Source organism: Salvia splendens, chromosome 21 (genome assembly GCF_004379255.2).
Source record: "Salvia splendens isolate huo1 chromosome 21, SspV2, whole genome shotgun sequence".
Taxonomy (NCBI): Eukaryota; Viridiplantae; Streptophyta; class Magnoliopsida; order Lamiales; family Lamiaceae; genus Salvia; species Salvia splendens.
In genome coordinates, this window is record NC_056052.1 from 25,793,945 (window position 1) to 25,819,782 (window position 25,838).

Here is a 25,838-nt window from a genome sequence, read left to right on the forward strand (position 1 = left end):
CGGCGAGAGCACGCCGATTTTCGGGCGCTGGCCGATGCGCTCGCCGATCGGCTGGCTGCCATTGCAGGCTCCCGATCAGCGAGCGATCGACCAGCCGATTTTTTATTATTATTTTATTTAATTTTCGAAACACTATATATACGCGATTTGCCGGGTACTACAACATGTACTCTTGGCAGCAGATGATGTCCGGGATGGCATCCGAGGGTAGTATGCCGGGATGGCAGGGGATGTAGGGCGGGCCGACGATGCAGGGCGGGCTGGGGGTACCGGGATGCAACCCGGGATGCAGATGATGCCGGGGTGGGCACCCGAGATGCAAATGATGTCGGGGTGGTAGCCGGGGATGCAACCGGGGGGGGGACAACGTCTATCCTCCTAGTTTTGATTTTTTGACTGCTTCTTCGCACACATCGACCCCATCGGAGACGCAGTTCACTGGGTGTGATACTTTCTCCTTAGAGGAGTTGGGGATAGATCTCGGGGATGCGGACACTCCCGTTCAAACGGGGGGAGTAGGGCGGGGTCGGGGCGCGCCAAAGAAGAAGAAGAGCAAGAGGGTGGTCGGCGAGCCGTCGCAACCGGCTGATGACGACAGCCCGACACGGAGGAAGTGGAAGGATGCGGAGAACGGCGCGATGTCCAAGGTGTGGGTGAGTGTTTGCGATGATCCACTCGATTCGAACAATCAGAGGATCATCAACTTGTGGCTAAAATATCAGCAGCCTACAAGGCATTTTGCCTGGAGGAGAGGCCACACAACGGGGAGGAGTGCCGGAAGGGGTGGGACCGAATCAGGGTTGCGGTCTCCCGATTTTCGGGCTTGTACACCAACGCCCTCCGCATGCATACCAGTGGCCAAACTGACGAGGACTGCAGGAGGATAGCGGAGAAAGCCTTCCCCGTGCCCGGGCTTTATAAGGATTTCACATACTGGAACTGCTATGAGGTGCTGATGGACTCCGAGAAGTTTTGGCAGGTGACGATGCTGGCTGGCCGAAGAAGCAGTGACTGAACTATACCGGTGATTACAGCGGCAGTAGCGGCGGTTCCCACGACCTCCCCGAGGATGTTCATGAGTTCCCGTCCCCTCCCGCGTTTACTCGCCGCACTCGCCCGGTTGGTCAAAGGCGGGAGCAACGGGCTCGCCAGGGGTCCCAGGAGGTCCAGTCGACATCCCCCCTGTTGGCAAGTCGACAACCGAGCTCGCCTTCTTCGCGTGTCAATAAATGCGGGCTCAGATGTACAAGATCTTAGCTGACTGGAAGGCGACAACTGACCCTGTGGAAAAGAGGTTTCTTCACTCAATGCTCGAGAGTATGCAGGTCGATTTGGATGCCATTGCGGCACAGTTGGGGGGCTTAGACGCGGGCGGCGACGACGGCGACGGCGACAGCCACGACGAGTGAGGCGGTGGAAGAGGGTTTTTTTTAATCAATGTAATTTTTTTTAATTAATGTATTTTTTTAAATTTAAATGTTATTATTGAATTTTTCCGTATCTGTGTCGTAAATTTAATTCCGTATTTTTGTGTGATTGATAATTATTTATTTTTTATAATTTTGTTTATTGTGGCTAGCCTATTGCTTGTCCTGATGATATGACAGGAGGAGTTTTTAAATGCTGATGATGTGACACGAGGAATTGTGGCTAGCTTATGACTGACTTATGGCTTGTCCAGAACCATTGGAGATGAAGGACAGATAGTTCCCTCGTCAATCCATCGCTGTCACATAAAACAATAAAAAGGTTATTGATAGTACTTATAATTTAGAAAGAAAAAAAAATCAAAAGATTGAAACTTTTCAGAAACTTCTCCCAAACTTGATTAAAGACTTTTACTCCTGGTTGATTTCCCCCTCTCACTCCTCACTCATTCCCCAATTAATGCGCGCACACTGAGAAAACTGTGCTGATCGACTAGCTTGTGCGTCAATGCAAATTGCCAAATTGTGAGTTTATTGTTTTTGTTAGGGGATTTGATGATATGCAGTAATTGATCGATCGATTGATCGAGACAATGAGCTTGCTTCAATGCTAGCTAGTGGTTTATTTATTTATTTTATTTTTGTTATGCTTTTACGGTATGGGCATTCTCAGTCATGGAGTGTTCGTAAAAATTAAATGATGTTCGGTGCAATTGGTGGATGGCTTGAGTTTGAGTAGTAAATGAATTGTTGCTTTATTTGGCAATTGACTTGAAAAGTCTGTTTGGGTGTGTATTTCTTCTTTTGATGATTATGCTTTGCCAAGAATGTCTCTGTCTTTCTTTAATTTTTTTCCCGAAATTTGAAAACTGAGGTATACATAATAACATAAATGTGGCTATTTTATTGGCTTGTTTGTTAATGAATCAGTTTATGTGTATTCTATCTTTCATTGGAGAGAAACTTTTCATTCTCTTTTGTGTTTCTCACCGTTTCAGTGATTGGAAGGGTATCAGTGATTGGTTTGGTGGAGTTGGTTCTAAGCTCGTTCAGTAGGTTTGGGCCTTTCCTGTGTTGTCTTATGCCAAATAGGCCATGTTTGCTTGACGGGAAATGTGGCTCATGCTTGTGTGATGTGCAGATGGTGTTTTCCCTAGTTTACAATTGGCTTAAGGTGATGTTGATTGTATCCGTGAATGATTTATTTGAATGAATTTTGAGTGATGATTTGTTTTAAGCATAGAGGACTTTTAAATCCTTGTTTGCTGCTGAAATTCACTGGTAAGAAGGGTGATTGTTTATGTGTGCTTTCTTGCTATTTTAGGGGTTTTATTTCGGAATCTGGATATGTTTGTCAGAGGAAAATTAATTTAACTAATTTACTCAAACTATGTGAGGCTCGCTACAAATATGGGTACTTGTTTTATGGGGAAGGTGGCAGATTCTTGACTGTTCTGGACTACAGATCAATTGAATTTGGATAGATACAGACTCATAGCCATCTAAGTGTATCTGTTTGTATTTAATCGTGTATGTTGTTTCCTATTTAAGGGTTTTCCTGTCAGCCTTTCCCCTCTTCAGTTGCTTTTTTACATCTCTGGAATACTTGTGCTTTGTATACTCAATTGATTATCACAGATCATGTTATTTCCATAACTGTTTTTCTCGATGCTAATTCACATTGCAGCTATTCATATTTTTAGGCTCTACATCCATGTCGTTTGATGATGAATTTTGTATTTCCTGCAGATTTTGTGGTACGAAGTTCCTGACTATTACGTAAAAGACAATGGCAGAGGTGGGCGATAAAGACATGGGTATCACTCAAATTAGCCTTGGAGGGCTAGAGAATAATGTCACAGCTAAGATGCTTTCGGACTACCTTGAAGATAATGTTGGACTTGTCTGGAGGTGTCGAGTCAAGACTTCCTCAACTCCCCAGGACTCGTATCCAAGTTACGAGATTGATACTGAGAGGGTGCAGAGAAAAATTGAATACGAGAAGGTTGAGCCTCATGCTTTTGTGCATTTTGCAGTTGCACATTCATCAGCATTGGCAATGAAATTATCAGGTTCTGGAGACCTTAGATTGGGCAGAAATACATTGAAGGTTAGTATGGGGCCACAAAATCCTTTCCGTTTGAGAGAGAGGAGAAGAACTACAGCGCCCTATAAGGTACCAGATGTCAGCATTGAGATTGGGGCTATGAAGAGCCGGGATGAGTTTGTTGTTGGTTGGAGGGGGCCTCGAACAGGTGTTGATTTTCTTGTTGATCCATTCAATGGGACGTGCCAAATTCTTTTTACAAAGGATACTGCATTCTCCCTGAGAGGTGAAGCCAGGCCGGCTGTAATAAAATGCAATTTCAAGATTGAGTTCGTACCTAGGGAAATAAATGAAATCAAGCGCTACAAAGATTTTTCTTCCTTGGTAGTTTTATTTCAGCTGGCTTCATCACCTCAGCTTTACTATAGAACTGCAGATGATGACATTGAAGAATCAGTTCCGTTTGATTTGTTGGATGATGATGATCCATGGATACGCACAACAGATTTTGTTTCCAGTGGGGCAATTGGTAGGTGTAACACTTACCGAATTTCTGCCCGACCTAGAAACCTTAAACAACTTGCGAATGCATTGGGATATCTACAAAACCGCAGAGTGCCGATTGTGAATAGCAGTCCACAAGAACGCCTCCGAGTGCAGGATGAGCCTGATTTTGGGGTGCCAATGTCAGATCCATTTTTTTGCTTTGAGTTCAAGGAAGGTCTGAATTTCAAGGTCATGTTTATGGTGAATGCTGTTGTGCACAAAGGCATAATCAATCAACATCAGATGTCAAAGGAGTTCTTTGACCTGTTGAGAAGTCAATCAGAGGAGCTCAATTTGGTTGTCCTTAAGCACATGTATTCCTACAAGCGTCCCATTTATGATGCTTACAGGGCTTTGGATTCTGTGAGAAAATGGCTGATTAAAAATCCTAAACTCCTTCAGAGGCCAGAGCAGATGGATGATATTGTTGAAGTTAGAAGATTGGTCATAACTCCATCAAAAGCCTATTGTCTTCCACCTGAGGTTGAACTGTCGAACAGAGTATTAAGAAACTACAAAAATATCTCTGATCGGTTCCTACGAGTAACTTTCATGGATGAAGCAATGCAGACCCTTAACAAAAATGTGCTCACGTACTACGCTGCTCCGATTGTTAGGATAATTACCTCAAATCTCAACCCGCAAAGGACCACTATGTTCAAACGGGTGAAGGATATTTTATCCAATGGGTTCCATTTGTGTGGTCGAAGATACTCTTTTCTGGCCTTCTCCTCAAATCAACTAAGGGACCGTTCAGCCTGGTTCTTTGCTGAAGACAGCAACACTAGTGTTGACCTCATCAAAAAATGGATGGGGAAATTCACTGATCGCAATGTTGCGAAATGTGCCGCAAGAATGGGACAGTGTTTCTCTTCAACTTATGCTACAGTTGAAGTTCCTTTTGCACAAATTAATTCGAGGCTTCCTGACGTTGAGAGAAATGACTATGTATTCTCTGATGGAATAGGCATGATATCTGCTGATCTTGCAAAAGAAGTTGCAGAGAAATTGCAGCTGAATACGAAACAGCCCTGTGCTTACCAGATAAGATATGCAGGCTTCAAAGGTGTTGTTGCATGTTGGCCTGCTAAAAACAATGGACCACGCTTGCAACTCCGTCCAAGCATGAAGAAATTCGATTCAGTTCACACAACACTTGAGATTTGTTCTTGGACTCGATTCCAGCCTGGTTTTCTGAATCGTCAAATTGTGACTCTACTGTCAGCTTTAGAAGTCCATGATGAAAAGTTTTGGAGAATGCAGGAATTAATGGTATCAAGACTTGATCGCATCCTCGAAGACCCAGACATGGCATTTGATGTACTTACAGCTTCATGCACTGATCAAGGGAATACAGCAGCGATGATGTTAGCTGCTGGTTTCAGGTCTCACAGTGAACCTCACCTACGAGGGATGCTGACTAGCATTAGGGTTTCCCAGCTTGGTGACCTTAGGGAGAAGTCCAGAATTTTCGTCCAATCTGGGAGGTGGTTGATGGGATGTTTAGATGAGCTTGGTGCTCTTGAATATGGTCAGTGCTTCATTCAGGTCTCAAAGCCATCTTTAGAAGATTGTTTTGCGAATCATGGATCAGAGTTTTCTGAGACCAAGAAAGACCTAGAAGTGATCAAGGGCCTTGTAGTGATTGCTAAGAACCCGTGTCTGCACCCTGGAGATGTGCGGATTCTGGAGGCAGTTGATGTTCCTGGGCTCCACCATCTTTATGATTGTCTTGTCTTCCCTCAGAAGGGAGAGAGACCGCATGCAAATGAAGCATCTGGGAGTGATCTGGATGGAGATCTCTATTTTGTTACTTGGGATGATACTCTTATTCCTCCGAGCAAGAGAAGCTGGACGCCAATGGACTATGAGCCTGGGGAAGTAAAGCGCAAGCCACGTGAAGTGACGCACTTGGTAATTCACTTTCCTTTATAAAGTTTATACATGTACATATATTTTTATGCTTTTATCTCCACCTAGGTAGGTAGTAATGGTTCTGCTGCAATGTGATGTATGCAAACAGTCTTTCTGTTCTGCGATGATATTATGACAGAAATGTATTATTTCATGAGGCAGGCTTGGTTGGTTGTGTTCACATGCGAAATTCATTTGGTTTGTCTTAAATAATGTGGTGACTATTGATTGCTGGTTCAGTATCATTCTTCTTATTATTTCTTTACGTTGCAAAAGCTGTAGAACTGAATACTTATTCCTGTGATATTAGAGGTATATGTTTTAAAATGATTTGCCTATGCAGGACATCATTGAATTTTTCACGAAGAACATGGTGAACGAAAGTCTGGGAACCATCTGCAATGCTCACGTGGTTCATGCTGATCTCAGTGAATATGGGGCATTGGATGAGAAGTGCATTAAGTTGGCTGAGCTTGCAGCCATTGCTGTTGACTTCCCCAAAACAGGAAAGATTGTGTCTATGCCTCCAGATCTGAAGCCACAGATGTATCCGGACTTCATGGGGAAAGAAGAGCTTCAGTCGTACAATTCAGCTAAGATCTTAGGCAAGCTCTACCGTAGAGTCAGAGATGCTTATGACCTAGATTACGAAGCTTCTTCCCAACTGACATACCCTGCAGAGCACATCTTCTATGATCAAGAACTTGAAGTTGCAGGTTCAAAAGATTTTATTGCTGATGCATGGAGCTGCAAGTGTTCTTATGATGGACAGTTGATCGGCCTCTTAGGACAGTACAAAGTGAATAGTGAAGATGAGGTCGTCACTGGACACATATGGTCTATGCCCAAGTTCAGTAGTAAAAAACAAGGGGAGCTGAAGGAAAGACTGAAGCATGCCTATAGTGCCCTCAGGAAGGACTATAGGAAAATTTTTGAGTGCATGGGCCCTGAATTTGACCAGCTCCCCGACCATGAGAAGAATGCTCTTTATGAGCGAAAGGCATCGGCTTGGTATGAGGTTACATACCACGATAGTTGGGTGAAAAAGTCCAAGGAGCTGCAGGAGATGGATGATTCCGGGAAGACAGTTTTGTTGAGCTTTGCTTGGATAGCGGCTGATTATCTTGCTCGGATGAAAATCAGGCGCAGAAGGATGGAAAACGCAATCTCCAACAAGCCCATCGATTCTTTGGGCAGGTATCTGGCTGATAAAATCTGATTCAGGTTCTATTAGCATATCTCGACGTTCTTGTTTCTTGATCATATGGCTCTAAGGCCACTCTGCCGCTTATGGAAGTTAGTATCTGCCCTGCACAAAGCCTCAGTTTTGCAAAGGCAAACTTATCCTCCTCTACTGTTTTACTTTTGTTTCTTCAAAGCTAGTTATTCGAAGTTTCTCTTGTTTTATGGATTTTCCCAATACAATGGATCTGTAATATTTCTCAAGGCTTATGTTTATGATTCTGTCACTGGATTTTTACGAATTCCTTGATTATAATATGCACCTTGTTGGCTTATTACACACTCTTAACCTTTCAAATATCTCGATTAATTGTAGAACAGGTGCTTTACGTATGGTGTTTCTCATGAACGCACTATTGTTCCTGTATAATTCTACCAAGCTCTTCAAAGAATTGGAAAAAGAAAAGTTTCTTTCAGTACTATTAGTTTGTGTCGGTATTCTACTCTGTTACCTGTGCAGCTAACAGAGAGTGTACAGATGCCCGGTGTGCATGGACAAGCAATTGAAGAAATGGGTGAGCCCATTTACTACCACTAAAGTATGTGATGTTAACTAATGCACTTGTTGTTCAATCATCTGTTCCATCTACCCGTCTTGAATGTTCCTTACTAGTTGTCATCAACATTTAAGATCAAACTTCCAATCGCTTTGAGTATGTGTCAGTTGGTGAGCAGTGGTTTGATTTATGATGTGTACACCAGTATAAGCCTCATGGACCATTTTCTCCTTACGGAATTTGAAATCCCTTAATTTTTTTCGACATTTTTGGCTTTTTTAATCTTTAAAGTCAACCTTGAGTCCTTGGCTGAGTGGGACATGAACTTCTTATTTTTTTGGAAAAGTCTTTCCTGTCAACCACCCTCTTGCCTCATTGGAAGAGAAGACAGTGGATGTTGATGTTTCTTTCATCATGTGTGCTTGCATTATCTCTGTGTATTGTTTTCATGCTTTTTAGGCTGAATTCCTCTGGTTGTTGGACATGAACATGTGCCTCTGGTAAACGAAATTCAACCGTGTCTGCGGTTACTTGCACTGGAGTTGGTGACTCTACTACCTTGGTTTCCCGCAGTGAAATTAATTACTACTACTATTTTTGTCATGGTTTAAGGAATCTTGATAGTTTTTGCCCTTTTAAGACATGAACCTTGAGGAATACTAACTTGTTTGTAGATAGCTTAATGCTTGAAGTCAGCCTACCAGAACTTGTTTTGAAAGCTGAAGAGGCGAATCTGCTCATATCTGTTGCAATCGTGTGGATCAATGCAGAGATCCTCACAATGAGCTGCACATTCAAGAAGTCGAAGCAAGCTAGCTGCTGCACTGATGGCTCTGCCCTCATTCGCTGTTTCCAGCATTCACTGCGCAATGATCGCTTCATTTGTAGCTCTGATTGAGGTTTTGAACACTTACTCACATCCCTACAAAGCTACACACATTCATGCATTTTTTGCGTGTTTTTGTTCATGTAAAAGGCTGTCGATCGGTTTCATCTGATATGTGTGACTGATTAGATTGCAAATACATTGTACTAGAATTTTACGTGAGGAAATTAGGCTTAGATTATGAGTTTGAAAGTTTTGTAATAAACAAACTTATAATCCTTGATGTATTTGCTGACAGCTGATTTGTAATATCAGTTAGACCAGAAAATATTGTTCCAAAATGCTGTAACTTAAAACAACTACATGATCTTTTGCCTATTTCTATAAACAAATTTACATGCCTTAATTTGTAATCATAATTATTTTACTATTTGACAATCTGAATTGCTTGAACAATATAATGATCATTCAACAAAACTCAATTCTTGAGATCTCACAGTTACTGATTGTGTGCCTTTCTTTTTACTGATTAAGGTGGCTTCATTTCAGTGCAGTTGCTCCTCTTACCATTTTCTTGTATTCGTTCGTCGCCACCTAACTCATCACATGACTACTTTCAAAAACCTCGATTTTTCACGAGGAGTTTGTTCGGATTTCACATCAAAATCCCACATTTCTTGTCTGTTTCTACTCGAGCTCCACTGCAGTCGCATCAGCTCGTTTGCATCGGTTTCGCGGTTTAACACTCTGTTTCTGCCATGGAAGAGTATGTTTGTGACTTAGCACACTGTCTTATTTCAATATATCTTACCAAATTGAGATCTGATTTACACATCCTAAGTTGAACATATGTGCATAAATTTGTCTTAAGAGATGATGATATTAGCAACATAGATACCCCAAGATTATTTGTCTTCGCCTTCATTTTGCTCATTCGAAAGTGCAGGTGTCGAGCCATTCCAATACAGCAGCTCCTCGACCATCTGCAACGCCACTCTGTTCTCCTCATCCATTGCGTCGCTGACTTCGTCGACCTCAGATGAAGTCGACCATGATGACTGGGACGAGGAGGAGCTCTGGCAAGGCATCATCGTCTTCTTGAGCTCGACCTTCATCACCCACTGGCTGCCCGAGTCCCTCCCTGCCCGCTTCTGCCACACCCCGATGTTGGAGTTGTCGTTGTCGATCCTCAAACAGGTGATGGAAGGAGCTGGATTCTTGCAGCATTTTTTCAGCTTGGCTGCCAGCATCTCCGACAGTGTGGCCGCCTGAGACGATGGCGCATTCGTGTTTTGCTCGGGGGCATTGCTCGTAGCTGGAAAGTTTGTCTTGGCATTGTGGCCATTCATCAAAATGGCTACTTGATCGTACGCCCTTGCTGCGGCCTCTGCTGTCTCGAACGTCCCCAGCCATATCCTCTTCTTCCTACACACACACACGACCAAGTAAGTAAACAATCATCTTTTTTTAGAGAACATACACACCTGAATCCGAAAGGGCTAGTGCTCGTTAACAAATACGTACATGATCAAGCACACTCGAACCCGAAAGGGCAAGTGCTCGTTAGTGAACACGTACATGATCATGTTTGTCAGATAACAAACACACATAAACCCGAAAGGGCTAGTGCTTGCTAACAAACACATACATGATCATGTTTGTTAGATAACAAACACACATAAACCCGAAAGGGCTATGCTTGTTAACGAACACATACACGATCATGTATGTTCTCTAACAAGCACACTTCAACCCGAAAGAGCTAGTGCTCGTTATCGAACAAGTACATGACCATGCTTGGTATACTGTGTTCATTAACAAACACGAGCATGCTCGTGTTTGTTAACTAACAAGTACACCAAGTAAACGATTGAACCGTTGCTGTCATATGCTCTTACAGCAGAGGGTGGCGGATCTCTGACACCCACGAGCCCCATTGCCGCTGCCTGACACCTCTGAACTTGTTCGGTTGTACCATGATTCTCCCAGGTAGGTTGTTTAATTACTGAGAGAGAGAGAGAGATGCATAAGTTGGGTAAGTGAAGATCGAGTAAAAGGAGAGGGTGTTTAAATGGGAGGTGTCGGTGGTGGAAAGTGTAGGAAGAAAGTGGCAAAGTACTTAGTTTTTTTTGTGGTTGCAATAAAGTCTTCCACCAAACCATGACAGATTCATAACTACTCTGTTTTAATTACACAACATCACTCCCAATGGTCTTGCAAGAACATGATCACTTCTCTTTGTTGCTATCTTTAGGTCTTTGAAAGAGAGTGTTGTGCTCCAGTAAATGACATGTCACCCTTTTTTGAGGAGGGCCGGTCAGAAACAGATAGAGATGTGCTTTTAATGTGGCTAAATTAAATACGGCAAATAGCAGAAAAAAATCGTGAAATTTGGCCAAATTCTAGTTTGTTCAACAATTTTAAAAATCAGCCAGTGAAGCCGTGACATTTGAAGTTGTTCCCAATTATCCCATAGCAAGCATGTTGGATGAAATTGTATCTGATGTGAAAGTCGAGAAATCATACGCAGATATCATTGGCAGTGAGTTAAAGGATGTATAGTCTATTCAATTATTCATAAACAAAATTGTGTCGCTTTATTAAAAAACTTCACTAATAGTATATTATACGTAGGCGACTGTATTTTTTTTTATCAAGAGACAAGACTTTGATTAAATTTCAAGTATGATTTTTCTGGCAATTTAACTAATTAAATATTTGTTACAAGTTAGTATGAAACAAAATGAAATGGGGTTGTTTTATAAGATTAAAAAAATATTTAATTGAGCATGTCAAAGGTATTTTTTATCCTTTTGTGTGAGTTTTTTTGTTGTGGTATGAGTTTATGGTGAAGGGAAATGATATAACCTAGATATTTCTGTAAAGACAATATCATTGATGTGCGTTTAATGAAATTGGACTTTCTTGAACACCTAACTTGATGGGATAAAGAGGTGAGACTATACCATGTCCCTTTTTTATTTACTACCTATTGAAACTCAAATGACTTGATGGCTAATCCCAACATATTAAGGTAAAATGAAAATGACTTAAAATAATACTACTAATTTTGTCTAGGTCATATTTATTAGTATGAGTTTCAAGAATGTGAGTTGAAACTTGAAAGGGTTAGTAGAATATAAATCTTATTTTTTATATTACTTTTATAATGTAATTATAATGTAATGTGGGTGGAATTAATTAGCAGAATGTATGACTTACTATTTACTAGTAGTAGTAGGAGTATTTTATTTTCGGAGCAATGAGTATTAGATTACTGGTTTTCTCAGCAGAGAAATGATATTTTTTTCAAGACAAATAGAAATAAGAAAATCATTCGTAATCTCTCTCTTTGTGTAAAACTTATATTATAATTAACCGAATTATTACGACACGATTAGACAATGGTTTTCAAAATCATCCTATTTCAACCATATTATGAATTGATCGATTTTTAGAAAAAGAATGTGATCTAATTATAGTGCTGGAAAAGCTATCATAGTCAATCATAATTAGGATATATTATAATTTAAAAATAATAAAATACAATGAATCATAAATTATAGTTAGTACACAATTCCAATTTTCTGTTCATTCTAACATAATTAAGTAATACTCTCTCCCGTGATAATACATGTGAACGGATTTAGGTGGAGTTAAGACTCACTTCTAAGTGTCGACCGATTCTACAGCTAGTCCATAAGTATAGCTAAAAACCAACATAAATCGCTGCCTGAGTCTATGACATCTCTGGTTTCACCTCATCCCTATGGTTTTGTTGTACAATTTCATGATTCAGATAGCTACGAAAAGAAAAAAATGTTTCATCAGTCTAAACGGTGGCAAGCAATGCCGGTGGATCAGCATCGACCTTCTCTAACTCAACCTCAGAAGTTCTATATCTTGGATAGTCACATTGTACCATTGAGTAGTGCTCAAAATTTCTTTAGACATGAATGCTATTGCTACATATTTATGCATCTTCCAAGTTTCAACTCCTATGCTAATAAGTGTCCATTGCTATATAATGTTCCCTACAGCTTACTTTGGATTTATGGGTCACTTTCGTAGGTTAGGTTTTTGAAGAAAAAATCTTCCAACTTAATCGGAACATTGATTTTTGATCCATTAAATAATTAATAGCTATTAAATAAATTTTAACACATTGTTTCTAATTAAGAGCATCTCCAATGGCGACGTCGGCACCGGCACGCCGATTTTTCGCGAACGCCGGTGCTGACGCCGAACCATTGCAGCCGGCGTCGGTGAAATCGGCGTGCCCACGCCGATTCTTGGGCTGACGCCGATTCTTGGGCACGGCGTCATTGTAGGCCCCGGATCGGCGTCATACCGGCGTCAGATTTTTAATTTTTTTTAAAAATTTTCGAAACACTATACATACGCGCTTTGGATGTCATTTTCATTCGCACCACTTATTTTAACGAGTACTCTCTCTATCTTAATTTCTGTACAAGATCAACAACGAGAAATGAGTAATGCCGGTGGTAGTGGTGGTGGCCGTGGTGGGGATGCTGATGAGTTATATGCAGCCGGCGGTACTTCACCCACGACCAGTTGTCCACCGTCGAGAAGTGGTTGATCGTGATCGTGATCATGTAGCTGCACATCAGCGCCTGTTCACAGATTACTTCGCAGAGGAGCCGCGTTTTAACGCCAACCATTTCAGGCGTCGTTTTAGGATGAGGCGGGACACGCCGAGTTTGACGCCGATTGAATGTGGGACGAATACCTACGGGACTTCGGCAGACATGTGAGACGAATACCTCCACATCAGTGAGACGGCTGCCATTGAATGTATGAAGTATTTCTGTCAGGGTGTGATTGAAGTATTCGGTGATCAGTATCTCCGAAAGCCTACCCCCGAAGATTGCTGGGATCTGCTGCGGATGCACGGGGATCAGCATGGGTTCCTGGGAATGTTAGGCAACATAGATTGTATGCATTGGGAGTGGAAGAACTGTCCCGCTGTCTGGAAGGGGTTCTACACGACCGGCTACAAGGGAAAGAATCCCACGATGATCCTCGAGGTCGTAGCTGATTACCGTAGTAGGTCCAAGCCACGGCGTCACCGCCGCCAACGTACGAGGTGGGGTACCTCACGATGAAGAAGCCCTCCTCCAAGCACATGCCGACATGCGTCAAACGGATGCTCATATTCGACTTCAAAAGGATTTAATTGAAGAGTTGTGGGCGCGGAGGATTGCAAGGCGTTAGTTTTTATTTAAAATTATGTCATTTTTTTAAATGTACTTTTTAATTTAGATGAAAATAGTATATTTTCGCGTATATGTGTCGTATATTTAATTCCGTATTTTGTGTGATTGTTAATTGTTTGTTTTTCATAATTGAGTGATGTGGCTGGGCTATTGCATGTCCAGTTGCATGTCCAGATGATGTGGCAGGAGAATTTTAGTGCTGATGATGTGGCAGTGGCAAGGCTATGGGAGGGCTATTGCATGTCTATAACCACTAGAGATGCTCTAAACCTCATTTTCCACAATGTTGAAGATCCAATATTAAAGAATCATCATGAACTAGTTCGAAGCCTTTTTTAAATAATAGGGCTAAGGCCCATATAAAGTTGTTTATTTAGTTCTCAGTTAGGCCCAAATTTAAAAAAATTTCCCGTTATTATTATTCATTTTGTATACTACTATTCATTTGAAATTCAATGAGGTTTCTATACAACAATTACAATATACACTAGAAAACAAATAAAAGTATACTCAAACAACCAAACATAATAATTGAGTCACTAGTTTATTTATTTTTTTACTTTCACAATCCTCGATTTAAACTCTACTATCTTTAACCATTCGTGCAAAACACACACTTAAAGTGTGTACAAAAGTTCTATATATTATCCTTCGTTACACATATATAAGACTATCTTTTAATATATAAAGAGAAGATCAAATTAAATTTCTTTCTTTTTTATTTTACCATTTGGACGCTAACAAATGGCCCTTTTTCAATAATTTCTCAATATCTTTTATCTATGCAAAATAAAAATTACACTAGGACGCCAACAAATGACCCTTTTTAATAATTTCCCAATATTTTTTATCTATGCAAAGTAAGCAAGAAAATTACACAAAGTTTGATGTTTTAAAATTATAATCAAGTTTAGAAATTTAATTATATATATATTTTTATTCTAAAGAAATTAATTATTTTTTTAATTAAATTAGTAATCTAAGTTAAATTATAAAATATGAGAATTTTTTGAAATAGATAAAGTTCAAGTTCAAATTGAGTTTTAAATAGTCCTTACCCAAACCCTACACGCACTCAGCGCAAAGCAACACACACACACACTCTCTCTCTCTAGGCTGGTTGATCAGATCAAGGGGGTAAGCAGTCATGCTTAGGGTTTTTGCTAATTCTCAATCGTAATTGTTGATTGATTGATAACTTTTTACTTTTTTTTTATATTTTTGAGTGTGTGTTTGGACTGCAGATTAGTGGACTCTGTAATTGGGTGGATGTTAAGATCTGGGCTTCAGGAAAGGATCGCTAATTCCGAGTTTTGGTTGTAGCTCTGTCATCAGTGGATAAAGTATTGGTGTAGATCAATTTCCTCTTAGATTTCTTAGCTGATTATTTGCATGGGGTCAGTTCTTTTAGCTCTTTGTCAATTTGTGTGTGTGTGTGTGTGTTTGAGAGAGAGAGAGAGAGAGAGAGAGAGAGAGAGGTACTTTTGTAGTATGTGTTATTGAATGATTGATCAATTTGTTCTAGTAGAAAATCCTAAAATGATTGATTTTTGAGGAATGATTGGTTTATTTAGGTGGTTATTTATGTTCTCTTGAGTGTAAATTTGGTGAGCAGCTGAAAAATGAGGATAATTTTATTAAGCTAAAAATTGAGTACAATGGCTCAAGAAAGGGAGTGTTCATTTCTATTTGGGAAAATCACCTTTTGGAGTATATAGACCAGCTTGATAGATAAAAAAGATGTTTTAAATCAGAATTAGTAGTCATTTTTTCTTTAGATTTTGGGTTTAATGTCTTACTTTTGTCCGTCCTTTTGTAGTCTGGAATCTTAGTTTTGCTTCTCCATTAGCAAGCAACAGTAGTGTGTCCAGCAAAAAGTTTTGGTTTGTCTATTTCTTGTGCATCATGCTTTGCTAGGTTGCATAAGTAATTTCGTAGAAGTATGTCGATATTTGGTATTAGCTATAGCATGACAAGGCATTGTGAGTGGGGAACGAGTGCGATTAGAAAACATTGGCAATTATGTATGATGGGTGCTTGTTGCTTGTAGAGATGGAAACTTATGCGGAGAGGCCTTTATTCTCTCTCGTGGTGTTCTAAAAAGTACTTTGAAGCATTCTTTGGGCTGAGTATGGGAAGTTTGAAGAATGAGTGCAAAGAATATTTTACCTTGTGAGAGGGTGCAATGAGTTTTCAACCTTTTATTTTTTGATAATTTGCTTTCATTAGATTGCTTAGTTTGATTCAATCGTTGGAGTGAAATTTTGCCTTGAATATTTTGCTTTCCTTTCGTTAAATTGGGCTTAATGGCTGTTTTTGCATCTTGTTGTCTTGGATATATGATAACTGCCACCCACGTAATGTGCTGGTTTGTTGGATTGATTGCCATCTTCGTGTTTTTCTTCACTTTTCAGTCACTCATGCCTAATGATACTGAAGGATACCATCATAATTTTGAGATATTACAATTTGCAGTGATCAGATTATAGTCGTTTTTATGAAGTGGTACTTTCAAATGGTTTATTGAGCCTAACATTGCTTTTGCTGACGGTCTCTAACCGTGCAGTTCCTTGAATATAATGTTCACTCATTTTAATTTTGAACTTTAGTCTACAATGCAAATGACTTGATCTCAAATGCGGCGAATAATGCTACACGTGTAGATTATTCATGATCCTAAACATAAATATGAATCGATCAGCATTCCAATATGTGGTTGTGTTATTTAGTTTTTGCCAAGGGGAAGTATGGGTGCATGGAAACCAATTTCAGGCTACCATGTGTTGAAAAAAACTTTTTAGTTTTATCTCTTATTTCTAGCTTCCACCGATACACTAATCACATGTATGGTGACAAACCTAATTTGTAACAGAACAGAGGTTGTCTTGGATGTTGTACGAAGCCACCGCTTGTAATTTCCGTGGATGAGCCATCTAAGGGACTTGAGATTCAAGGCCAGCGCGTGAAAAGGCATAGTTTAACAGAGGACTTCTGGAGCCCCAGTTCGGGTGATATGGATAATAGTGGCTTTCCATCTCATAGAAGTGTCTCGTCAATGAGCACTTTGAACCAAACACTTGACACTAATGGTAGCACAGGCGGCACAAGCAACTCCTCCGAATTTGTTAATCATGGCAAGTACTTTTACACCTTTTATAGTAAATTAAAGTATATGAGCTGTTTTATTATAACAACTGTGGGCTATGTGAGCAACGAGCTCGTTGGTTCCAAACTGATTTGTCATATTTCCATTGTCTCTGTTGGAGGGCTTCTTCTTTGGAACCAAACTAGGCAGCAGTGGGTGGGTAATAAAGGACCCCAAAAGTCGGGACAAGAAGCACAAGAGGCGAAATTGAGGTAAGGAGTTGTGTTTGTTGGCTTAAAAAAGAGAGGTGGTTAATGTATACGAATGCGATGATTGTGCAGTTTCAATACGACATATGAGGGTTTGCTTGGGAGCAACAAGCCGTTCCCCCAACCAATCCCGTTGACGGTTAGTTTTTCGATTCTAGAGAGAAAAAGTTGATTGTGTATGCTTCTTGGTTGTGTGAAATGGTTGTGGGGGTTGAAATTAAACAGGAAATGGTGGATTTCCTAGTTGATGTGTGGGAGCAAGATGGGCTTTATGATTAATCAATGCGTTGCGCGAAGCCTTGTTAGTAGACATGAACTCGCAACATCCGGAGATATTCGAGAAGATTATTGCGAAATTCCATAAAGATCTGGATTTATAATTACGTAATTTTCAAATTTTTAGGAATTTTAATGATATAAATGTTTTTTTGGCATTTTAGTATGTGCTTTTTAAATTTTAATGAGTTTCGCATTCAATTAGATTGTTACTTTAATTTAATTAAAATATGTATAAATGAAAGAAATAAGAAATAAATAAATTGTGGGTTATGAGTTTTGTTTTCCAAGTAAGAAATCGGATAAAAAAATGTTGTGGGGTTCAATTAAAGAATAGCTAATAGTAGAAGATGGATTATTTTTTCTTTGGTTGGTTCATGATTTGGAATTTTGGATCTCATTCTATTGGTTTGTATTTAATCAAGAAAAAAGATTAGCTTATTATTTTTAGAAAGGTGTGAAAGATTTGAAGAGATTATGCTGTCGCTTCCAATAATGCGACAATAATTTAATCTTTTTTCTACTTTTTTCGTTGCTTAAATTTGTTCATAAAAGTAGTAGAACATAGGAAGTATCAACGTAGCTCGATTATAAAGACTCCGAAATAATATAGTAGTAATATATTTTTTGAACAATCACTAAAATAATAAAAAATTACTAGTATTAAAATTCAAGTTTTGGTGATGGAAAGAATATGTGGCCTGTTTCATGGCAAGCACATTTTCAATATTTATTACTCTTATTGTTGGTTTTGTGATGGTTTTCATATTCGATTATAATTATGTATGTTTCAATTAAAAGATCAATTATGAAGATATTAAATTAAAATTTTCCAAATTTCAAACAAAAGCTACGATGTTAGGATATTTTTATTTTCCATTCCTCAATCCTCTCATGTATTCCACGAAGTAAATAAAATTGATTTAGGGTCAATGAATGAAAGTCAATATTAAATTATTATACAAGAATAATAAGCATTGTGAAATGTAATTGTGATAGATAATGACATTCGATTTGTGACAAATTAAAATAATGTGATGGCGCGTTAGGAAAAATTGGTAGTCAATGTCTCTTATCTTTCATACACTATTGTCACTTTTACTACCACAATTGACTTAACCAACACCGTTCACACGCAATCATACTTTTATTTAATTCATAATTAGTTGCCTATAAAATCATGAATAATAAATTATCTCTAAATTTGAATATCAGATCATGAAATTTCAAAATTCTCAATTATCTCATTGAACGAAATTTGTGAAAATTGGGAGAAATTTATTTATTTTCTTTTAATATTCTAGACTCAAAACGACATCGTTTAGTTATTCATGTCGTCACATTAATAAACATACGTGACACTATTTATCTACTTTACCGAAATTTTATATGTTTGCACCAACTGGTCATCGCATTTGTCCGGAAGAAAAAAAATCATCGTGTGACAATTGTGCTTTTTTGAAATTTCTTGATTCATTTTTCTATTTTTGAAAGGTGCATGACATAACTGAATTGGACAAGTCTGTTATTTTGGGGACAAATATCATTATTTATGACATTTATTTGTTATATATGATTGATATATTTTTTACTGGCTTATTTGTTAAGTAGTCTGAAAACGTGTTGTGGTTTTAATAGTTTGACTTGTTTCAACTTTCATGTCTACGTTATAAAATAGTTTTTTTTATTAACATTATTGTTAGTAATATTACACAGAGATGTAAGCATAAGCGTAATTATTGTTTTTAAATATTTTTTTAAAATGTGAAATTGATTTGATATACTGTCGGCCATTATAAATTTATAATAGCCTCATATTTCATCTCTTGTCGACGTCAAATCCCTCATAAAGCTCAATTATGAAATAAAAGTTATGTATTTGGAAAAACTGAAATTATTCAAATAAAATAAAAATGATAGTAAGAGAAGTAGGATACAGGGAAAATTAAAATTGGGAAATAATTTATTTCATTGGATAACGATTGATTAGAGCTGATCTTAACAATAACAAGAAATTTAAAAAAGCAACGACAAAGAATTACTAGATGCCCAAATCTTGATTCATTTTAATATTTCATTAAAATTTTAAGTTTTCTTAAACATTTCTCTCAATTTAGTTTTCTAAGATAATTGTCTTTAATCAGTGAAGTACTATAATTCATGCATCATTGCATGCAATGAACATACATCAACTAGACTCCTTTTAATTAATTAAATCTAATTATTGAAACCAACAATCTGATAAAAAAAGTGAATTGAAAAGGGATCGATGCTCTATTGACAATTTGATGATAGATCAACTTATATAGAAATAACAATTTGATAATTACTAATTTGTGTTGAGTTCATTAGCAGAAAATATCTGTTTTGCAACATGGGAGATGAGTTGTGACAACATGCCTAATAATGTGCATTTATATGTGCCCTTTCCACCAATTTATTACCATGCAACTAACTCCACTTAATAATACTATATTTGTATTAAGTTGATCAACCATCATTTTATTTATGACGACGACGTGATTATCAAAGACTTCACATGCAATAATAAAATTAAATAGGTGTGATATTATGAATATGTAGGTTTTGTCCAATTATATTGTTTAGTGAATGCGATTATTTAATTAACTTAGGTGGCCGGAAATTAGTTCAATTATACATTGGATTTGCCAAATATTATGGCATTATTAAACAATATCAAGTGGCACTTATTTAATTAATTAGGATTGCATTATTAACTTTTTTCCCCACATGACCGGATTATGTGCAATCTATTTAGTTAAATAAAATTTTCAACTGGCGTGTGGAGTTTGAAATTACCAAACTATCAACTCCCTTCGTTGATTTTGAAACCAATCAAAGTTTTTGTGCTAATATAACTTAATATAGACCTTAGTTCAACAAATAAAGATTATTAAATTTAATATAATATGATGTCGTTCTTAAAACGTGACATCGTTTTGGTTAACATACCATAATGTCACAATATTTAAGTAAGTCATCAAGTCATATAGCACCGTAATCTTAATCTTGAATGATTGTAAAATCAGAATAAATCAATAGTTTATTTACAAAATAAAAACAAATTAATAGTTTTTTTACAAATTAAGAATAAATAAATAGTTCGATAATTTATATACATATTGTAAAACTGAAAATGATGAAATTTTGATACTTTATGAGAAAATTATCCCAATAAATGTAATCTACAATAATACTACTAATATTTGGAGGTAACAATTCAAAATTGGAAAAATTAATTGAGGAGAAAAAGAAATCCACGTGATTTTTCCCAAACCAAAAGCTCTATTTATTATTCTTATATTGTTCATTGAATGTGATGTTGTTGTGGTTAGGTTCTTTGTTTGGACCACTTTTTCCCCTCATTTATTTCCTTTTCTTTTCCTATGTATTGATTGCCTAATTTAATTATTCAATTATACATTATTGTCCCCACCTACAAATAATTAAATACGACGTCCTTGCGTTTGTATCTAAATTGAAAATCCCTCTAATAGGGTTTAGGATTTTTCAAACCATTTATTTTATAGTATATATAAAGATTAAATTGTCTGAAAATTATAAAATTTAATTAAATTTTGGTTTATCTCACATCACCTGGAAAATATATGAAATTTATATTTCTATGCAATTATATTGTAATGAAAAAATTTGGTCTCCTATATGTAACACATTGTTTATATTTTTCAACAAAACGATACATTTTCAGACAACATTGTATAACTTGTCGGCGGTGAGTCGAGAAGTCCATATTTGATTTTTCAATTGTCATAGTATTATTATTTTATCAAAAAATCGTTATAGAATCATTGTAGAAAAATCTAAATTTCATGATTTTTTAGGAGTATTGTTTTTAATCTTACTGACTGGAATTTGATTAAATTTAAAATTTTTTTATCAATTTTTAATATAAATACTCTTTTTTTTTCATTTTTGATTGTCCCACAAAATTAGTGCATATTCAATTTTGAAAACTAAGCACTATTAATAATATAAGTCTTACTATCTACTTATATTACTTTATAAAGTCCCATACTATATTTTCTCTATCCTTAAAAAAATGGTCTCTTTTTATTATTTTAGTCCGTTCCAAAAAATTAATTCATTTTCTGTGTTAGTATATTTTTTTTTATTATACATTGCATTATTAATAAGACGAGTTCCATTAATTTTTTTTGTTAACAAGTTTTTTTTTTTAGAAAACATACTCAGATTTCTAAGGGATAGAGTAAATAAATTGTACTATTGCTAATAAAGCTTATGAGTGAAACCACTGGACTGGCTATTGTGTAAGAGCATCCGCAGCACTCCTCATCCGGACGAACGGCGTCCGTGCTGCTAGCGCGACGGTGTGCTGCTCAATGTATCGAGCACGTCCGTGCCGCTGAGCAGGCTGACGTGGCGCGTTCTGATTGGCCAACGGCAAAGACATTGGCATTTTCAATTTTTCTTTAAAAAACAAATTTAATTTAAAAAATCAATTTTAAATTATGTATTTTTATTTTTTAGGATTTTAATTTTGTAATTTTAAATTTTTAGGATTTTAATTATATAATTTTTAATTTTTTTTGTAATTTGTAATAGTATTCCGATGCATTTTAATATTGTGGAAATGTTTTTATTTAAATTGAATAATAAAATGGTGGGACCCTTGAGCATGTTCTTGCGGAAGAATATGAATTGGTGTTGTACTCTTAGGGAAGAGCATGGAGTAAAAAAGTAATAAAAGTGGGTCCGTGTCCACCTCCAAAAAATAAAGAGAGTTGTCAATTTCTGGATTTGATACAATCTTGAAAAATTAAAAAAATAATGAAATGAATGAATGAACAGAAAGAAACATTGAACATTGCAAGAAATTTGGTTCATTGTATGTACCCCTCACCTCACCTCACCTCACCTCACCTAGTTGCAGTTTTCTTTATTTGCAAATCAAGAGAGAGAAAGAGGCCCCACACATTGACAACAAAAGATATGCGTATGCACAATACATTAATATATGCATTTGCAATTTTCCAGTTCCTAGTATCCATCCACCAATCTCTCATCTCCTTCTCTGCTCCTTTTTGCCCTATCAATAGGGTTTTCTTCACAATCTTTGAACTTTTTTCCCTCTGATGCATTCAGTGTTGATTGGGGCTCTGTTGATATCCTTTTTGTTGATTGATCTGATCGTTTCTGGGCTTCAATTTGACCTCTTTGGAGCTTTCACAACAATCCCATGTCGAAAGTCTTTGATTTCAGTGGTACGGACTCTCAGCTTTTATGGGTTTTGATCTGTTTCTTGAGTTTTTGTGTATTTTATAGGATAAAAATTGAGTCTTGGTGTTTGGTGCTGTTTTGTTGAATCTCTCTAATTTGTTAGCTGGTTGAATCTATTTTACTGAATTGAATTTCTTTTTTAGATATTGATCAATGTTGTTGTATCATAATATGTATGCTAGTTTCCAGCTGTTTGTGGGTATTGCTCAAATTCCTTAGTTTGTGTGTTATAAAGGATAAAAATTGAGTCTTTGCTTGGCTTTAGTTTTGTGCTTGGTGCTGTTTTGTTGAATCTCCCTATTTTGTTAGCTGTTTGGAGATTTTTTGGTTCTTTTAATGAATTGAATTTCTTTTTAGATATAGATGATAGTTTGTGTATCATAAGTCTTGAGATTTAGCTGCAAATTGCACTTCAATACTATCCTATGGTTGATTGAAAGCTTATTATGTTCTTGATCTGCTAAAACTGCTAAGAATTTGGTTGAGGTGTGTGATTTGATCATTGATGATGATAATCTGAAGTTAAAGATGATATTTGCTGACTTGGTTCCCAAAATCTGTGCCTTTTCAGGTAATAATGGGTTTATGTTCCAAAACCCTAAACAATCTAGCCCCTTTTTGTCTCTTGGGGGTCATGTCGACGTTTACTTTCCTCCACGGAAGAGATCTCGTGTCACAGCTCCCTTCGTTGTTAGTGAAGATCCGAAGGAGCAGCCTTCCATTGAGGTTCTTCCTGATGAGTGCCTGTTCGAGATCTTCAGACGGCTTCCCCGAGATGAGGAGAGGAGCGTGTGCGCCTTTGTATCCAAGCGTTGGCTCATGCTTTTGAGCAGCATCTGCGCGGATGAGATCTGCAGCTCTGTTGCTCAGGCCGTGGAGGCTGAGATCGTATCCTGTTGCACGAAGGCTGATGAATCTGCTAAGCCTAAAGAGAAGGCTGAATCCGTTGATCTGAATGATGAGGAGTGTGTAGATGTTGATCGTCAGGGTTGTCTGTCGAGGTGTCTGGAAGGGAAGAAGGCCACGGATGTGAGATTGGCTGCGATTTCTGTTGGGACTGCAAGACGTGGAGGTCTTGGAAAGCTATCCATCCGAGGAAATTCTTGCACTCGTAGGTTGACAGACGCTGGATTGAAGGCTGTGTCACGCGGTTGCCCTTCTTTGAGGGCTCTTTCTCTGTGGAACGTATCCTCTGTTGGTGACGAAGGGCTGTCTGCAATTGCAACCGGTTGTCGTTCTCTCGAGAAGATAGATCTCTCTCATTGCCCGGCTATCACCGATAAGGCCATGATTGCAGTTTCAATGAACTGCCCTAATCTGAGATCTGTTACTGTAGAATCTTGCGCATACATTGGTGACGAGAGCTTGAAAGCTTTGGGCCGATACTGCCCCAACCTAGAGTCGATCACGCTTAAAAACTGTGCACTTGTTGGCGACCAGGGGATTGCCAGTCTGTTTTCTTCAGCTGGACACATCCTAACTAAAGCTAATCTTCAGGGGCTCAATATCACCGACGTGTCTCTTGCTGTAATCGGGCACTACGGGAGTGCAATGACCGATCTTTCTCTTGTTGGCCTACACAACGTGAATGAGAGGGGCTTTTGGGTGATGGGTAAGGGCCAAGGTTTGAAAAAGCTGAGATCTTTATCGATTGCTTCGTGCCAAGGAGTTACTGACGCTGGGCTTGAAGCTATTGGTAAAGGCAGCCCGGATTTGAAGGTCTTCAGCCTCCGGAGAAGTGCTCTTGTGTCCGACAATGGAGTCGTGTTGTTTGCCAGAGCTGCTTCGTCGCTCGAGAGCCTTAAGCTCGACGAGACCCACAGGATCACTCAGTGTGGGGTTTTCGGCATCCTTGCTAGCTGTGGGGGGAAATTGAAGGCCCTTGCTCTGTCCAATTGCTTAGGGCTCAAAGACTCGAACTTTGGAATCCCATTGAATTCTCTCTGCACGTCTCTACGATCATTGGCCATCCATAACTGCCCGGGGTTCGGTGATTCCGGCTTGAGCATGTTGGGCCGGCTGTGCACTAAGTTAACCCACGTCGAACTCCGCGGCCTTGAAGGAGTAACTGATGCGGGGCTCCTGCCTCTTGTTCAGACGCCGGAGGCTGGTCTGGCGAAGGTTAATCTGAGCGGATGCGTTAACCTAACCGACAACGTGGTTGCCAAGATCGCTAGCCTCCACGGGGAGACTCTGGAGGTTCTGAATCTCGAAAGATGCAGCGGCATCAGGAATGTGAGCTTGATGTCGATCGCAACGAACTGCTCTGTTCTTCGTGAGCTGGACGTCTCCAGCTGCAGGGTAACAGATTCGGGTGTCGCCCTCTTGGCTAGGGCCGAGCAGCTGAGCTTGCAAGTGCTCTCCCTCGCGGGCTGCTCCTTGGTGTCGGACAAGAGCTTGTCGTCGTTGAAAATGCTCGGCGCGACGCTGGTTGGGCTGAACATCCAGCTCTGCCATGGAATCAGCTCTGCTACTGTTACTATGCTTCTGGAGCAGCTGTGGAGATGTGACATACTTTCTTAAAATGCAAAGAAGTCAAGAATTTGGATTTCTTGATTTTTTAGAGCATTTTCTATCTAGCAAAGGTATTATTATTAGAAGGTTTTTGGGTACATCATGATATGTCGTCGAGGGGTCCGGACCGGCGTCCGCTTCATTTTTCCGGCAAAACCACGGCCACGCTTTTTCGCAGCGTCTCATGCTGTTTTTTAAGGTCGTCTCTTCCGGGTAACGGAAGTGCCTTCTGTTTTGTGGTCGTTGGTCGTTGCTGAGAATTCGGACGTCTGGTGCTGGATCTTTCGGACTTTTTTAGGTTTTCGGCCGAGCAGTGTGTTGCTCGGGTGGAAGCTTGCAGCTGTGGTTCCGGCTAGGGTTTATCGCGTCTTGTGTCGATGTTTGATGTTGTTCCTCGGTTGCTTTGTGGCGTCTGTTGGCCTGTTTTCGTGGGCTTTGGCCGTGGCGGCGATGTGGTTTTCGAGCCTGCCGTCATGACGATCTCTTCTTCAGTTGTTGAGGAAAGGGATTGTTTTTTAGTTTTTCCAAAGCCCTAGTTTTGCAGGTTTCTCTTGTTGTGAGATGTCACTTTTGCAACCTTGTTATGTTCCTTCAATCTATCTTCCACTTTGCCTTCTATGTTTTGTTAATAAAATCCTCTTTGGATTACGCTTTGTTTTCATTACGAAGTCGTTAGAA

General features: G+C 38.6%; 4 protein-coding genes across 12 annotated transcripts; 3 read left to right on the forward strand and 1 right to left on the reverse strand.

The window, feature by feature from the left end:
• The first annotated feature begins 1,796 nt into the window (after positions 1-1,796).
• LOC121783934 (RNA-dependent RNA polymerase 6-like) lies at positions 1,797-7,454 on the forward strand. Of its 3 annotated transcripts, none has more exons than XM_042182118.1 (4): positions 1,797-1,952; positions 2,426-2,601; positions 3,177-5,934; positions 6,278-7,454. In XM_042182118.1, exons 3-4 carry the CDS (start codon positions 3,217-3,219, stop codon positions 7,151-7,153), a joined length of 3,594 nt encoding a protein of 1,197 aa, XP_042038052.1. In that variant the 5' UTR covers positions 1,797-1,952; positions 2,426-2,601; positions 3,177-3,216; the 3' UTR covers positions 7,154-7,454. The 3 variants fall into 3 exon arrangements, with proteins under 3 accessions (XP_042038052.1, XP_042038054.1, XP_042038053.1); XM_042182120.1 differs by having other exon boundaries at positions 2,426-2,483; XM_042182119.1 differs by lacking the exon at positions 2,426-2,601.
• Positions 7,455-8,752: 1,298 nt separating this feature from the next.
• Positions 8,753-10,721, reverse strand: LOC121783935 (ethylene-responsive transcription factor SHINE 2-like). The gene is made up of 3 exons (XM_042182122.1): positions 10,398-10,721; positions 9,398-9,924; positions 8,753-9,252 (listed from the first exon to the last, which is right to left on the reverse strand). The coding sequence occupies exons 1-2, from the start codon at positions 10,475-10,477 to the stop codon at positions 9,405-9,407; spliced, it is 600 nt and encodes a 199-aa protein (XP_042038056.1). The 5' UTR covers positions 10,478-10,721; the 3' UTR covers positions 8,753-9,252; positions 9,398-9,404.
• Positions 10,722-14,744: 4,023 nt separating this feature from the next.
• On the forward strand, positions 14,745-17,551 carry LOC121785578. 7 transcript variants are annotated; one of them, XM_042184041.1, is made up of 6 exons: positions 14,745-14,873; positions 14,981-15,133; positions 16,614-16,870; positions 17,003-17,093; positions 17,163-17,229; positions 17,316-17,551. In XM_042184041.1, exons 2-6 carry the CDS (start codon positions 15,129-15,131, stop codon positions 17,367-17,369), a joined length of 474 nt encoding a protein of 157 aa, XP_042039975.1. In that variant the 5' UTR covers positions 14,745-14,873; positions 14,981-15,128; the 3' UTR covers positions 17,370-17,551. The 7 variants fall into 7 exon arrangements, with proteins under 7 accessions (XP_042039975.1, XP_042039977.1, XP_042039980.1 ...); XM_042184043.1 differs by having other exon boundaries at positions 14,811-14,873; positions 16,609-16,870; XM_042184046.1 differs by having other exon boundaries at positions 14,812-14,873; positions 14,981-15,085; positions 16,609-16,870.
• A 4,770-nt stretch (positions 17,552-22,321) lies between these two features.
• On the forward strand, positions 22,322-25,808 carry LOC121784881 (EIN3-binding F-box protein 1-like). Its single transcript, XM_042183142.1, has 2 exons — positions 22,322-22,630; positions 23,218-25,808. Exons 1-2 carry the CDS (start codon positions 22,606-22,608, stop codon positions 25,167-25,169), a joined length of 1,977 nt encoding a protein of 658 aa, XP_042039076.1. The 5' UTR covers positions 22,322-22,605; the 3' UTR covers positions 25,170-25,808.
• The last annotated feature ends 30 nt before the right edge of the window (positions 25,809-25,838 follow it).

Excerpts from the sequence above, each read along its gene's own strand:
- LOC121783935 (XM_042182122.1), bottom strand. The coding sequence starts at position 10,477 with ATGGTACAACCGAACAAGTTCAGAGGTGTCAGGCAGCGGCAATGGGGC. Across the intron at positions 9,925-10,397 it reads GAGATCCGCCACCCTCTGCT|GAAGAAGAGGATATGGCTGG; the intron begins GTAAGAGCATAT and ends GTGTGTGTGTAG.
- LOC121785578 (XM_042184041.1), top strand. Across the intron at positions 16,871-17,002 it reads CTCCGAATTTGTTAATCATG|GGCTTCTTCTTTGGAACCAA; the intron begins GCAAGTACTTTT and ends TCTCTGTTGGAG. Across the intron at positions 17,094-17,162 it reads GCACAAGAGGCGAAATTGAG|TTTCAATACGACATATGAGG; the intron begins GTAAGGAGTTGT and ends ATGATTGTGCAG.
- LOC121783934 (XM_042182118.1), top strand. The coding sequence starts at position 3,217 with ATGGCAGAGGTGGGCGATAAAGACATGGGTATCACTCAAATTAGCCTT. Across the intron at positions 5,935-6,277 it reads CACGTGAAGTGACGCACTTG|GACATCATTGAATTTTTCAC; the intron begins GTAATTCACTTT and ends TTGCCTATGCAG.
- LOC121784881 (XM_042183142.1), top strand. The coding sequence starts at position 22,606 with ATGTCGAAAGTCTTTGATTTCAGTG. Across the intron at positions 22,631-23,217 it reads GAAAGTCTTTGATTTCAGTG|GTAATAATGGGTTTATGTTC; the intron begins GTACGGACTCTC and ends GTGCCTTTTCAG.